The sequence below is a fragment of the Melospiza melodia genome, chromosome Z (assembly GCF_035770615.1).
Source record: "Melospiza melodia melodia isolate bMelMel2 chromosome Z, bMelMel2.pri, whole genome shotgun sequence".
Lineage (NCBI taxonomy): Eukaryota > Metazoa > Chordata > Aves > Passeriformes > Passerellidae > Melospiza > Melospiza melodia.
The window spans coordinates 51994356-52010499 of NC_086226.1; the positions used below are offsets into that span (position 1 = coordinate 51994356).

The following is a 16144-nucleotide window of genomic DNA, read 5'->3' on the forward strand; positions in this document are numbered from 1 at the left end:
TTGGGTGTGCTTTGCCTGTGACAGTAATTACTGAGCAATGCGTCCCTGCCCTTCTTCGACCCACAAGCTTTTTCTTATATATTTTCTCCCCACTGTCCAGCTAAGGAAAGGGAGCAATGGAGCAGCTTTGGTGGGCACCTGGCATCCAGTCAAGATCAACGCACCATACAGCTGTAACAACAGCTTTGATGCCTTGAAAGGCTGAACCTGGAACAGAGACTAGACAGAGTTAAAGGAATAAAGTAGGTATTTGTTAGAAGGTCTCAATGGATACACCCTGGGCAGTACAACAGCCTGGCCAGGGCTACACCCAAGATGGACCCACAAAGGTCAGGGAAATGGACAACCGGTCACAAGGTTTCACACCTTTTTTTTTGGTCCATTTGCATATTATAGTTAATTGTCTAATTGCAGCTTCAGGTTATGAAGTTCCATCCTCCTTGTTCCTATCTTCAGTGCTCTATTGTTTATACCTGTTGGGCCTGAAACTTTTAATGGTTGTCCTTGGTCTCAAGATGGAAAGGGATTGTTTTGTCTACCTACCTTGTGAAGAGAACTTACTAACACTTAATATAAAGCTCAGAGCTACACACCTAGGCAGCACAGAATCTGAAAAATTTGAAAGCTAAAACCCAAGGCATCAGCTTCAATAAAGTGAAGAAGGAAAAATGAAACAAACTTCTCTGGGAAAGCTGACTTGTGAAACCATCAACAGACACTCAAAGGAAGGGCTTGAGCAGACCACTGCAGATACACAGTCTGCCGTCCTTTCAGAAGTCTGCACTTGGACCACCTGTAAGCTCTGAAATCTGTGAAATGTTTCAAAAATGTAAAGAACAAGTTAAACCAATTCAAACATTAGTTCAGAATTCCTGATATATACATACACGTAGATCTGCATATATGTATGTACTTATTTATGGTTATATACATAATATCAGTAGTGATTTATTATTTCTTTGGGAGAGGGGACTTTCGAAGACAAATTATAATTTTGATAGTTCAGAGGGTTGAAGTTTTTCTCATTTGTTAGTGCCTTAGGAGGACCTTGACTGATTCTCCTTCTGCTTAAAATACTGTCTTTGCCAGGCTACACCAGGATGAGCTTTCACCACTCTTGCCAAAGCAGTCTGCAGGAGGAGTTATTCATTCCCCCAACAGTCATGGTAGCAGCCGGCTTGCTTCTCACCTTTTCAGTGAAATCAGCAAGTCATACTTCTTAACTGGATCAGAGTAACAAAAAATAATCTAAATGGTTCAATTTGGTTTATTTGGCAAAGTTGGTGGGATGAGGCGGGAGGCCTCTGCAAGAACAGTTCAGGGGATGCCCTGTATGTGACACAGCTTGTTCCTTACAGTTCCAAGATGGACCCACTGCTATCCAACGCTGAACCTGTCAGTGACACTGCTGGCACCTCTGTGATAACATATTTCAGAAAGTGCAACAGCCACTCTACAGCAGCTGTGAAAGAGAAGAGTGAGAAAAATATGGGTAAAACTGCCCTATGGACACCAATGCCAGCAATGAAGGAGTGGGAGGGAGGTGCTTCAGATGCTGGAGCAGAAGTTCCTCTGCAGGCCCTGGAGAAGAACGTAGTGAAGCAGGCTGTCCCCCTGCACCCCCACGGATGACCACAGTTGAACAGATAACCACAGGCAGCCCATGGAAGATCTCATAAGGAGCAGCTGGGTGTGTGTTTTGGAGAAAGCTGTAGACAGTAGAAAGCTCATTCAGGAGGAGGGAGGCTCCTGGAAGGAGCAGCTACCTGGCTACCGGCTGCGGAATCCATGCTGCAGCAGTCTGTCCCTGAAGGACAGTAATCCATTGAAGGGACCCAAACTAGAGCAGTTTGTGAAGGACATGAAAGGGAAAACCAGCACCAGGATGAAGGACTGGCAGAGAGGAGCAGTTCTGGGACAATGACAATGACATTGACAATCATCATTCTTCATGCCCCTGCAGCACACAGGAGGGAAGAAGTAGGAAGAGTAAGAATTGAAGTGGTGAAGCTGAACCTGAGAAGAAGCCAGAGTGACTAAGGGGAAGGTGGTTTTAGTTTTGTCCTTTTTTTTCCCTCTCACCATTGCATTCTATTTTTGACAGTAAATTAATATTTCCCATGTTGAGTCTGTTTTGACCATGATGGTAACAGGTGAGTAATCTCTCTGGCTTTATTCCAATCATGAGCTTTTCCATCTTATTTTCTAATCCTATTCTGTGAATAAAGAAAAGTAAGAGAGCTGGTAGGCATCTGGCAGCAAGCCAAGGTCAAACTCACCACAGTGGTAAGACAAGAGGCCCCTATTTTACCCAGTGTGTGTTTTACAGTAATTCTGGCAACTCAGGGTTGCAATCCACTCCATATTATTTTTGATTCTGTAATTAGTAGTAACTAACTAGTGTCTTGGAAGAAATTTGTCCTAGCATGTCCTTGATCATGCAGTACTGACATAGTCTATTCATATTAAACTTATTTTGAACTTACCAGAAAAATTTGCCTCTCAAACAGTATCAGAATTCTGTGTAAGCAGACAACAAATAAAGTGAAATACTATTTTCAATATGCATTACACATAGTCTCAGGAAGAAAACATGACCTTCCCCAATGAACTTTAAACATGAGCCCCTCTTGTCCCTACAAATTAATACTGACCCACATCAGTAGACATTTTGTTCCAAAGAGAAGCACACTACAATGTGCTTTAGACATAGTTTCTTTATTTTCAAACCAAGATAAATGGATTGACATGTCTACCTTCTGTCAGACAATATTTTGTGTTTAAATGGTTTTGGCAGCTGCAATCATCTTCTTTGGACCTTTTACTTCAGCACACAGTGTTCGCATTTTTGGCACACTCCGCCCCCACCCCCAATTTACGTGGAGGCTCAGCCTTCAAGAGTTCGTCTTCAAATTGAAGATTACTTTTTCCCCCTACTCAGGTACGGAGCAAGCAGAATTGGGAATGTAGGACAAGAACATTATGTCTCATAAACTTTTCAACAAAGGTAAATGTTGCTAGGGCTGTGTATGGAGAAGATAATAAAAATTCCTGGATTGAAGCAACTCTTTCCTTAGAGAAGGCTAATGCAGTAAGATCACACTCTCTTTATGAAGAAACATTCATGCCCTAGCAGGATTCAAAACTGAGGTTAGGGTCCTCTGTCTGTCTGTGGATAGATATTAGGACCTTGCCTCTTTCTAATGTTAGGTCTGAATTATCAGAAGAAATAGATATTTGGGTTACACTTACATGACAGAAAAATTAAGACAAGTAATTTTTTACAAAGGTTAGTAGGGAAGGTCTAATTACAAAATGCTAGACCACTGCCTGACTTTCTCGAAAAAGGAAGATTTACTTCCTTAAAACTAGTAAACTTTCAAGAATTAGCAGGAAGCATGAGGTTTAAAAAATTCCCTATCACTTAAACTTTTTATGCAGCATAAAAAATCTAAGGTATTTAGAAACATTTTGTATACTTTATGTTTTCCAAGAAAAAGCCTAAAATCCTCGAGACAGCTGTCAAATTACAAACGAGATACTAATATCAAATTAGAAAGCATATCTGTGAGACAGCTGTGCTCCTTATTCAAAATTCATTTAAGCTGTATTCTCCTGCACCATAACTATGTAAGTTTAGCCATGCACAGAAAACTATTTTTGGAATTTTCTCAAGGTTGTCTGCATGTCCTTGTTTTCACTGGGTTGTTCGTCTTACCTCATCAATCAAATATTCATGCACAAACTGATTTCATTCAAACCAATCAAAATTCACAGCAAAATCGTTTATGTATTTTAAATTTCCCATATTTGTAACTCGCTTTTTTTTCACTTTTGTCTTTATTTTGCCTCTAAGCTCCACTTTTTCTATTGTTTTATCTGTCAGTAATTCCAAATTGTGAACAACATACTTTTTTCTTTTGTTTTACAGCTGCCATACAGTCACATCTGTCACTGGCCCGTCACATGGAAGAAAGTGCAGCTTGTGGACCCTGTCATCTTCATATTCCAGACTCAAGGTTGGAAGAGTAAAAACCAGCCACAAACCCATTTCATCTATTTTTTTTTTCAGGAACAGCTAACAAAAACTATCCATAACAGAAACGTAAGTGAAACACAGTCCTTGAAATGTCACAAAGCTGCACTAAAAACATGATGGGTCTCTGCCAGCATGGTCAGCCAAGGATCACAACCTCTGTAATTATGTCAATGAACTCCATATTTTACTTGTGCCAAAACCAGAGAATAACAGACTTCTTAACTTCAGTCCTCTACCTGAAATAATTACACGCAGTAATTACTTTAATGCCCTTCTTTTTTTTCTCTCCATAGGAAGTACTTGTTAGACAGTACTTTGTTAGTGCACCAATATATAGCAACTCTAGTTGGTGGTTCTGCATCAGACAGCTTTGCATCTGTAGCTTTTTAAGTAATTAGGGCAGCGCGGATGGAAAACAGTGAGAGCAAACATCTGCCCCTAAAGCTTACCGAATTCATTCTCTTAAGAATACTGGTGTTCAGCTCTACTGCTTGTACTGCAGTTGCAAAACTGTGATCTTTTGCAGGCAGTTTAGCAAGAAAACAGATACTTACATTTATTTATGTTATGATTTATTTTTCTCACTTACATGGAAGCCAAACAAAACACAGTCACTGTCTATAACCATAAGTTATGAGTAATTGTAAAACATTACTCTTCATGGGGAAAACTAATAGGAAATCTTGCCCCCTCCCCTAGATTTCTGTCTCCTGCTAGAAACTTCTCTTATCATCCTCCGCTGGACGATAACATAAAAGATAAAAGGCCATTTGGCATGGTCCTCCATGAACAATCAGAAGTGAACAAGAAGTTCAGGCCTGTAAATAACAGACACACTAGAAAAACAGCTTTCCCCCCACCCCCATCTGTCAGGAAAAGGGGAAAAAGGGAGAACTGCCAAGCTGACATACAGCTACAAACTAATTCTTTACCCAGCATGCATATATATATGTGTATACATTAAACATTATCTTGACATGATGATAATTTGAGATCTTGCAGTCCATTCCTAAAATAAGCTGTCTGATCCATGTGGATGGATCTGATGTGTGGACACAATTCCCTCTTCTGCTGGCAGTGTGTACTAGTAAGAGCCCAGAAAGCTAATCTCATTTTCTGGTTAGCTTTCAGTCTCTTGATCAGTGTAGATGCAAGACCTCTCAGTACAATCTCACGATTGCAATGAGAAATGGCCAGGAGACAATTCCATTAAGGGTGTTTCCAGCTGCCAAATGAAGCTGCACGCCAGATAATGCTGATGTACAAGGATTTTTGGGGAGTTCTGTAAGCAATGTTCAAACTGCTGCAGGCTGCACTACTTGGAGTTTTTCAGTGAGGCACATGCTCTCTTTGAACTTTCTATTTCCTTGAAATTTAATTTTCTGTTTTCTTTCCAAGTACTTCGCTAAAATAATAAGGGCCTTTCCCCTAAGCTCCACCTTCATCTTTCACAGCTCTCCAAACCCTGTGGACTACGTTTATCGTCAGGCAGATATTTGAAGTGACAAAGCGAACAAGAAAGCTGAGATTTCTTCACAATCTGCCTAGACACGTCTTACTCTTCACCGCAGCAAGTTTGGTGCACCTCTTCCCAGCCATGTCTGCTCCCCTTCCCCCCCACCTTCTCTTCCGTCGCTCCATGTTCCCTCACAGAGCTCTTCCAAGCCCACATGCAGCACCAGGCGACTCTCGGGCCGCGCAGGGCCGCCGCAGGAGCCCCGGTCCCGCGGGCCCCTCGCTCAGCCAGGCTGCTACAGCCACCCCGAGCCCGCCCAGCGCCCCCGGGCACCACACGGTGCTGGCTGCGCGGTCGTTTGGGGCTGGGAACACGAGACAGCCCTTCGATCCCATGAGCCGCAGAGGAGTTGGTCCTACGAGCGTTCCAACGTTACCGGTACCGCAGCGTTGAGGAAAGCAACAAGAAGGACAAACAAGCGCTGCCAAGAGCTCCGTGTGGGTGAGCTCGGGGCCGGGCGGGGAGGCAGGGGTGGGAGGCTGGGCGCGGCCGCGGCGCCGCGGAGGGCCGGGCCGGCCGGACCCGCGCGGGGGTGCCGGGAGGGGCGCGGGGCCGGGCGGGGACCGCAGCCCGGGGCAGCAGCCGGAGGCCGGCCGGGGCCGCGCCCGCCGGGGAGGTGGCCGGGCTCCGTGCCTGCCCCTGGGCTGCTCCGCACCTGGCGCTGGGGGCGTACCGGGAGCGGTCCCGGAGCGGGCGCAGCGAGGGCTGGTCTGGAGCATCGCTCTTCCCGGGCGCGGTACCCTGCGGAGCCTCGCAGTATTACTCCGGGAGCCGCCGTATCATCGGGCAGGTGCTGCACTGGAGGGCAGGGAGACGCATCTGTTGTGTCTCTGTCCTTCCCCCCCTCCCCCCCCCCCCCCCCCCCTTTCTTTCCTACTTTTTTCCCCCACCTCTTTTTTCTTTCCTTACCCCTTTCCCTCTCTCTCCCTTCATCCCCTCCTCTCTCTCCCCACTCCCCTCCCCCGCCCCCATTTCCCTCTCCCCTCTCATTTTGGCTCCACTTATGTCCTCTTTCTTCTTTCTTTCTTTCCCCCGTTCTTCGTATTTCGCTTTCCCCCTTCTTCCCTTGCTTTTTCCCTGTCACACCTTCTTTTTTCTTAGTTTGTTTTGATTCCCCGCGTTCTGCCTGTGTGCCTTCGGACCTTCCTCCGCTCGCCTTTTCCCTCGGCGGTGCGTGCAGGGAGCCCCGGGCAGGCTGGTGGCTTGGTGGGGAGTAACGAGCGATAACAGGGTTTAGGATTCTGATGCTCCTGAGGTGTTGCAGTCGTAGGTTGCGTAGGTTGTGGTGCTTTCTCTCTCTCTCTCTCTGACTCAATGTGACTGGGAAAACGCTGAAAAAAGTTCTTTTCGCTCAGAATAAAAAAAAAATGTAAAAAGCGGTTTAGGAGCTTGTAAATAGTTTTTTGTGGCCCAGGTTGGGTGAGAGGACCGAGAAAGAAGGCTGACAGGAGACTCAGTTGTGCTCTGGCACTTTGCCTTCTTTCAGCGTTGCTGAGAAAAGTGGACTTCTTTGTGGGAAAAAGGAGGAGTGGCAGCAGGAGGGAATTACCATTTTGGAGTCTGCTATTTTAAATTTAATTTTTAATGGAATATGAGGTATTTGACCACAGAGCTGGCAAGAATGAGAGTCAGAAATGGTAGTAAGAGAAGAGGGGACAGAAAATCTAGCTTTTCTGTCTTTCAACTTGAAAATCTTTGTGAAAAATAGTGCAGTGTTTGTAGCTCAAGTTGGAGATCACTTAGATTGCTTTTCAAAGTACGTGTATACAAAAGAAAATATTTTCTGTCTTCAATGATTAGCTATTCTGCCTATAGTGTATAAAAGTTACCAGCATATGCCTTTCCTACAGAATTTGAGTTATGTGGAGTAATACTCACTTCCTGAGGCCAGAAGAGCCAAAAATTGCTAAAAAACCTGATTAATACCTTTGCTAAGTCTGCCTTCTTTTCTAACATAAACCAAAAGTAAGGCAAACATACAAGCTAAAGATTTACGGTCTATTTGCTGAAAATACTATGTTCACTGAGCAAAATCCTGCTCTCCAGTTTTGTTTCCATATTAGAAAACCCACTGGTAGCCTTATTAAAAGAGTTAATTTTGGTTTCTTAATAATCCCTCTCAGTTTTGCTTTGGATTTCAACATAATTAAGTTCTCCCTTTACACTGGTTCATAAACTCCTGAAAGTGGAAAATACCTATCAACCTAGAATTCTTAGAAAAGATGAAAAATGTAGTGCCACAGAAATGTATCCTACCCAGTAGTACAAGTGAAGTAACTTTCAGTGTTAGGTTTACTTGATAGCTCCAGAGACACCACTTTTTGTAAATGCAGCATTATTATACATAGGATAATTGTGGTACTGTTAGAGGAACTGAATAAAACAAACAGAAACCTCATGTTGGAAAACTGTGATGGAATATCTCAGGAAGTTCACTGATGATTCTTTAGCTCTCTGATGAACTATAACTGTAGGCATTGGCTTTAAAATGCTGGCTTCTCCATAGGGCTAAAGAAAAATCTCAGAATATTTTCTATGTAGTGCTTGAAGAGGGATCCTCAAGTACTCAAAAATTTGCCAGCTTTTTGCTTCTGCCTCCCTTCAGGTTTTATAGATAACCTTTCCTGTCAGTGTGTCTTGTTATGAAATACAGCATTGTCACAAGGCAGCAATGAGCAAAAGTTTTTACGTGGGCATGAGGAGAGTAGCAACTGCTCTCTTCCTGGTGACTATAGGTCCTAGTTTAGAATACTGTGAAAAAACTAGGTGCCTGTTTTACCTTGAAGTAGCCAAAGTGAACAAATTACCTCGAGGAACACCTGGCAGTTCTTCTGGCATGTTAAATTGGCCAACCTTAGTTTAAAGATTTCATTATTTTTCGTTTTGTGATTCATACTTTCAGTGTTAGTTTACCTTAAGGTAAAACCTATCTTTCTGTCCATACTAAGAGTCACAGGCTTCTTGAGGTAGGAACTAGTCACTGAATGACTTCGCCATAACATCTTTACTCTCCTGAGCTGAAATTCCTTACTGTTGGCTCTGTCTGTGGGGCCTCTAAGGACGGACAACATTGGAAATAGTCATAAGGCTTCGAACTGTTCTGCAGAAGGTTTACGTGATACAGTAGTATAAGAGAGTACTAGAAAGGCTAGTAAAACCAAATGCTTTTTCAATTTACAATCTACACAGAGTGTGTGTTCATGTGAGTGTTACTCATTTTTTGAAACAGAAATATTTTAGAGCGTAAGATTCTTAACTATTGAATATGATATCTTTAGATAACCTGGAGGTTTGAATTTATTTTCATCTTTTTTTTTAGCTCTGAAAAAACAGTTTTCTACTTTTAGCTACTCTCAGTAGCTAATTTAATCAGTTTAATTTCCATGTAGTGGTGGATGTAGCAGTCCTGGTCACGTGTGGAGTTTTGTTTAAAGCTGTCTCCCAAGTTGACAAAGGACTATAAATGCGTTAGGGTTTTTTTCTGTAAAAAGGGAGTGTATTTTCCCATTTTTATTGTTTTCCTGAGCAACTCTGAGGGAAAAGCATCTACTCCTGCAGAGTGTTGTAGGACTTGCAGACAACTGTGCCCACATGAAACCCTGCTGCATATGATTTCAGAATTAGGAGTCCCATAAAGGCTTATGGTAAGCCAACTATGTGGCTTATGACCAGTTCTCATTTTCACTAAGACCCAAGACTCAACACTACCTAACAGAACAAATATGAGTTCTTTGATTCATTTACAGACATACCTACTTTCAAGATTGTGCTGCCTGGTGTTGGGAAGAGCTGAGTAAATGACTCCTGTGTTTGGCAGATCTTTGCAGATGACACTGGAGTCCACTGCAGTCTCTCTTTGTGTTTATGCATGTTTGTGTTTATACAAGCTGCTTACTGCTTTGAAAATCACTTCCTCATCAGAATGAATGTTCTGCATAACTGCATCTGAATGGAAACGTGGTAATTGTAGTAACTACAATTGATGTGTGCGCTTTGAAGCATTCTGGACATGCCTCGTAAAGTGTTAGGACTTCCCGGCAAATCCATCTCCATGGCCCCGCTGGCTGGGGAGCTCCCCAGAGCCCGTCTGGTCGGGTGTGTTGCTGCGCTGCTCCTGGCGCAGGGCGAGGGTCCCGGGGCTGGGAGTGGGGCTGCTCCTTCCCCCGGCAGCGCCCGGCGGTGCCAGAGCAGAGGGGCAGCCGCGCCGGTGCGCTGTGCCGGGGCCTGAGGCGTCCTGCCTGCTGCAGCGGCCCTGCGCCCTCACAAGCATCCTCCTCTGCAGGACCAGCAGCTCCAGTCCAGCCTGTCTGCACAAAACCGCCACGCCAGCTCTGGTCTCCCTCCAGGCTGTGGTACGCTGTTGTAAAAGTGTTTTGCTTGGTGGGGGTTTTTCCTTTGTTTTGGAGATTTTGGGCGATTTTTGTTTTGAAGACCTAGGCTCCTCATGGAATTTTGTGTTTGCTAGAAATCAAGCTGAAATTACCTTGGTTTTGTTTAGTCATACCATCCAGTTTGTAGACAGAATGAAGAATAATTTTGGCAGGAAAGAGGGAAGTGGGCAGCTAACTCAGCCTTTGTACCAACTTCCTCAACTACCAGCAACGGCTGTAAGTTTCCCCTTTTAATGATGACTGCTTCAGAAATACAGATTTTGACTTGAGGAGAAAGCAGAAAATAAAAAGGAAGTGGGTCACGTATGTAAATTCTGCAGCTGAACCTCATTTGAGAGCAAAATGAAGGCTGCCAAATAAAGCATTTCCTCCATAGTCTTGCAAACCGTTCTCCACCTCTCCCACAATGGAAAGTGCTGCCTCTGACAAGGTAATTCTCTAGTGTGTGCACTAAGGCTGTGCAGAGGTAAAGCTTTAGTCATGTTAAAAGATCAACTGAATGCAGTCTTAAACTATTGAGTGTTCTAGGCTCAGTAAATGTATTAGGTGTATTATAGATGAAAGACAACAAATCTTACCCTGTAAAGATCAGCTTTTGTGAATGGGATATGATCAGATTTTAGGAATTTGAAAGTGAGCATAAACAAATAGTAATGTACTGTTAAAATTGGTCTGAGGAAGAAGCATGCCAGTGAGAGAAATTTACAGGGAAAAAAATTCCACATAAAGATAAGAGCCATGTTAATGTGTAAATGTTTGCAGGTCTCTCATTTTGGTATAATGAAAATGCTGGCTCTGATTATTCTGAGCTCTGAACAATAGAGGAATTGCACCCAGCTGGGTATACAAGGTCTTTCTGAATGGGATTCTTTATCTTAGACTCAACTAAGTTGTATTCTAAAATGGGAGCAGGAAAGACTTCTTAGCAAGCTTTCTTCTTTGAAAATTTTAGAAGGTGAAGACTGCCATGGTCAGTTTCAATCAAGATCATCTCTCTCCCTTGGAACAGGGACGGGTTGGTAATCTTCTTGAGTATGTGTTTTTTCTCAATGCTAGTGCTCCTATAGAAACTAAGAATAGGATAAAATAATAGTGCCAACAGCCTAAAGAAAGGATTCCAATGTCTATCAGCTAAAGTATCACAAATATTTGAAGTACACTTTAAGTTGTAGAAAAGTCTTAATTTTTAAGTTTGTAGGCAGAATACAGTAATTGAAGGTTAAGCAGTATGACATGCTTCATCCTATGAAACTATATACCCAATGGACACTATCACATATTTAGTCTCCTTCCTCTGTTAATTTAATATGCAATGAATATTATTTTTGGAGGATTAGATTTACTAGTGAAAACAAGCAGAACATCAAGTACAAAAGTGTGTGATAAGTTACAAAGCATGTTAAAACATGTTCTAAATTATGTTGTTGGGTTCAGTGTCACATTGCAAATTAAAAGAGAATTCTGGAATTTTCCTTTAAAATTTTTTTAATTCAAAGTGCAAGACCTCATTGTTAAAATTTCCCTCTCTGTGCTTTCTGCTGTAATTGCATGCTAGCTCACTGGGCTACTTTCCTTAAGTTTTAAATTTTCTTCCAATTTGACTTCACTGTACATGAAAAATACTCTTTGAACAAATGTCCGCCTTCCTCAAAATAAATTAGAAATGCAGGATAAAATACTTACAGTTGTAATTCTGAAAACTAAGTACACTTCAGAGTAGATAAAACTATGTGATATGATGTTGTTAGCGACAAATTTGTGTCTAGTTTGTGGTCTCTGTTGGCTTGCAATACAAAATATTTGACTCGTGATTCTCATAGCTGTGCTGGACACTTGTGCAGTGTTCCACACCTTCCTCCCACCTGCCGCTTTGCCCAGTCAGTTTGCAGTGTCATGGGCAAAGAGGTGGACCAATGTGTAGTGTATTACTCTACAGCATTACTGATTAAAAACTCTGTTATGCCATGCCTCAGTTTCTTAAATGCACCTGAGATCTGCAAGTAGCAGCTTACGAGCCACAGTTTAGCAATTGAAACTTAAAGATGATACTGGGATAGCTTAAAGAAAATAGGGGGGAAAAGGAAATTTTTAACACTGAACAACCTATGGCAAAGCAGTGGAGCAGTGGACACAATACACACTTATTTTTCTTAAACAGAGTTTCTTCCCAGTTTTTATGAGTAGCTGTTATTCTTAGGGCTATTAAAAAAGTTATTCTGAGGCACTATCTTTTTTTCTTGAAAGTAGTAAAAGTGTAAGAAACCTTGTATCTCTCAAGTACTTTATATTTTATAAACTTACAGATTTACGTTTTGGAAGACATTCTCTGTAAACTGTGTGGGCTTTTGCAGTTAGGAGCTGGTTTGAAATTTAAACCTGCACTAAATTATTAGGCAGTGAATTTGTGATAAGAAGTGGCATCTGAGTAGCAGTGTAAGTTATTTAAGGATATCCTGTTCTTGATCATTTTACCTGTATGAGATAGTACTTTCAAAAAAAGAAAAAAAAAAGACTGAGTTCTGTGATACAGTTCTAGAGTGCAGCTTTCTCAACAGCTACAGCTGTAGCTGCTGCACAACTGCAATGATTATATTCACAGAGTACTGAAACAGAAAAAAAGGTACTTCAAGAGTAACAGAACTAACAAACAAAAATTATCTAGTGCTTGTGCAGTAAAGTAGAAAATAAAGTTGGCTAGAAATCTTGTTGCAATCCAGCATTGTAGCATGCCTCCACATAAAAGTAATTACTGAATATTAAAAACAATTGTGTTTAAATAATGGTAATGCAATACTGCTGTGCACTTAGATTAGTGCACTTGCAGTGACTTGATAAAAATCATCTTGAGATCCAGGTGGTAAGTATTGCCTTTTACCTTATAAACCTATTTCAGCAATTCAGTAACAGTTTTTCTCACAACTCTGAAAACTCAGGTGCCCTGCTGTAGTAACTTTTTTCCCTCGCCCTTCTCATCAGCTCTTCCCTGGTGGTGTTTCTAAGCTCGTATGAAGGATGCTGAAGAGACTGTCTCACATTAAGATCTTGAACCAGGAAGTGAGTGGTAAGTCTTAATGATAAGGAAATGTAAGTCAACCCTGAAGTGGGCATTAAACATTCTTGTCAAGCTCTAAAGCATGAATTAACAAGAAATACTTGCTTCTCAGTAGTGTATCTGACTTCAATTCTGTTTTAAATGCAGGTGAATCAGCTCTGTTTTCTTAATGAACTTCAGTTTTTAGTGTTAGTACTGTGGAAATTTTATGAAAACTGTGTGCTTTTCCCAGTGTTTTTCTATTAAAAATTTATTCATTAATTTTTAATTTTCAACAGGATATTTTTGGCTGAACTCTTTAGCTTTCTACTGTCACTAAATAAAAGTGTAATTATTAATCACTAATTTTTTAAAGAAACCTTTTAGTCTAACAATGACTATCATATTCCATTTTGTTTAGGATTTTTCCTTCCATTTCCCTGAAAAACTTGCCAAATTCCTGAGAAACAGAATTTTTTTCTGAAGCTGTTGAAGCTCCTATGAAGAGAAAAGAAGACATTTTCTTTAGCCCTGCAAAGCTACCTGGTATTTGAAATGCTGAAGAGGAAATTACGGTTTTGCTACAACTCACGCTTCAGGCTTTTCTTGGGTCTAACTCTCATTTTAGTAATAATTTCAGTTTTGAAAGTTAACCAGAAGGAAGACTTCCTAAACCGGAGACATCTGGAGCTAACAAAAGAAGATCCTATTAGCGATGTTAACTGCACCAAGATTATTGAGGGGGATATAGAAGAAATACAAAAGGTACAGCTTGAGGCATTATCAGTGTCATTTAAGAAGCGCCCTAGACTAACAACAGATGATTATATTAACATGACTGCAGACTGTGCCTCCTTCACCAAAACTAGGAAATACATTATGGAACCTCTCAGTAATGAAGAAGCAGAATTTCCAATTGCTTACTCAATAGTGGTTTATCACAAAATTGAGATGCTTGATAGACTTCTAAGATCAATCTATGCTCCACAGAATTTTTACTGCATTCATGTAGACAAAAAGTCTCCAGAATCATTTTTTGCTGCTGTGAAGGGAATAGTGTCATGTTTTGATAATGTCTTTATTTCCAGCCAGTTAGAGAGTGTGGTATATGCTTCGTGGAGCAGAGTGCAGGCAGACATTAACTGCATGAGAGATCTCCATAGAAGAAGTTCAAACTGGAAATACCTAATAAACCTATGTGGCATGGACTTTCCTATAAAGACCAACAAGGAAATAGTAGAGAAATTAAAAGCCCTTAAGGGTGAAAACAGCTTGGAAACAGAAAAAATGCCTGTTTACAAAGAAGTAAGGTGGAAGAAACACCATGAGATTATTGATGGTAAAATAAAGAACACAGGCATAGACAAACAACTACCACCTCTCAGTACTCCAGTTTTTTCTGGCAGTGCCTATTTTGTAGTTAGCAGGAGCTTTGTAGAATATGTACTAGAAAACAGCAAAATACTGAAGTTCATTGAGTGGGCGAAAGATACTTACAGCCCAGATGAGTACCTGTGGGCAACAATTCAGAGAATCCCTGAAGTCCCAGGCGCGTTTTCTTCCAGTGACAAGTACGACGTTTCCGACATGAATGCCCTGGCCAGGTTTGTCAAGTGGCAGTACTTTGAAGGTGATGTGTCCAAAGGTGCGCCCTACCCACCGTGCAGTGGAGTTCACATTCGCTCCGTGTGTGTTTTTGGAGCAGGGGACTTGAACTGGATGCTACGGAACCACCACTTGTTTGCTAATAAGTTTGACACTGATGTCGACCCTTTTGCAGTGAAATGCTTGGAAGAGTATTTGCGACACAAAGCTCTGTATCTGCAGAAGAACTGAGATGTGTGCTCCAGTTGGGAAACATAAGTACAGATACTCTACTGCTACGTACTTTAACGTGTTACAGCAGTCGTGGTGATGCTGATAAATGGGTATAATGACTCTCACCATGTTGGTCTGGTGCTGCTCATGCCCTGCCTCGTCCATGGACGAGAGGGAGAAAACCTGTCTTGAGTATGCCTTGTGGCACACTGAAGTTTGGAGCTTTAGGTATAAAGTCAGCACGAAAGCCAGCTATTGGGAATATTTATTATCTAGAAGGTATAATTAATGGACTTCCTTTGGTTAAACTGTTTCAAGGCATAGAAAATGCATGTTGTTCATGGTTATTCTCAATTATTTTTTTCCATGAATTTAATGAATGCTAACTGGAAGAGAAAGATGAAGGGATGGGGTACAAAGCAGCTGGACTGCACTTCATACTGAATACTAAAAGATCTCAGGAATATAATGTTAGAAGTTATCTAAAAGCTATGCAAAAGGGGATATGCAAAGCCAGCTGTTATCATTTTACTTAGATCTGTTTGCTGCAGTTCTGTTACATGTAATTCTTAATCCTCCTTAAAATTTTGTCTTCGGCATGGAGTATTGAAGAATTCAAATCTTTTGTATTCTTAAAGCACCCTAATATTGTGATATGAAGTTTATACACTAGTTTGTAATTACATCTTCTCAGGGAAACTTCAGTTTTGTGCCTGATGAGATTTAGACTTGTAATTTTACATTTCTTACTGTATGGGGAGTTTTGCTTTTGTATCCAAAATGGATGAAATTTCTCAAAACTTAAAGAACTGCAGTAGTGTCTAAATATTACTGGTGGAACTGCTGGTTTCTGCTTTCTGTCAAGCTCAATTGCTCATTCCAGATTATTTTAACACTAAGTACGGAAAAAATAAAATTATTTTTTTAAATGACATTGTCTCTTCCTTCAATTGAAGTCCCCTCTGAAAATACCACAAATAATTCCTAATGATGAAGGCCAAAGGTATTTTTGCTATAGTTTTCCATACATGGCTGAAGATAAGCCCTACCTTACCTCCATATGGTCATTTGTTCATATGTCTGTGCTTCTTTAGGTTTAGCTTGCTCATCTGAATTTTAATTCCAGTTAGGCCATTGCTTAGTTTAGCTGCTGCAGTGTGGCACAGAAGCTTGGGGATGAAAGAAGGGGACACTGTGAGGGATAATGTTGTTCTCCTTCTGTATCAATTCAGGTTTGCCATGCATAGTTACTGCCAGCTCTCTCATTCCTGAGATGGCAGTGGAATTCATTACAAGGATTAGCAAATGGCAAAACAGACTAAATTTTTTGTGAACTGTTGCTGCAATTG

General features: G+C 41.3%; 1 protein-coding gene across 4 annotated transcripts; it reads left to right on the forward strand.

Moving 5' to 3' along the window:
• The first annotated feature begins 5849 nt into the window (after nt 1-5849).
• GCNT1 (glucosaminyl (N-acetyl) transferase 1) lies at nt 5850-15727 on the forward strand. 4 transcript variants are annotated; one of them, XM_063180260.1, is made up of 4 exons: nt 6241-6345; nt 9838-9907; nt 10899-13007; nt 13399-15727. In XM_063180260.1, exon 4 carries the CDS (start codon nt 13533-13535, stop codon nt 14811-14813), a length of 1281 nt encoding a protein of 426 aa, XP_063036330.1. In that variant the 5' UTR covers nt 6241-6345; nt 9838-9907; nt 10899-13007; nt 13399-13532; the 3' UTR covers nt 14814-15727. The 4 variants fall into 4 exon arrangements, with proteins under 4 accessions (XP_063036331.1, XP_063036329.1, XP_063036330.1 ...); XM_063180263.1 differs by having other exon boundaries at nt 12923-13007; XM_063180261.1 differs by lacking the exons at nt 6241-6345; nt 9838-9907 and adding an exon at nt 5850-5996 and having other exon boundaries at nt 12923-13007.
• The last annotated feature ends 417 nt before the right edge of the window (nt 15728-16144 follow it).

Bases quoted from the DNA above. Each gene is read 5' to 3' on its own strand.
- GCNT1 (XM_063180261.1), top strand. From the start codon at position 13,533: ATGCTGAAGAGGAAATTACGGTTTTGCTACAACTCACGCTTCAGGCTT.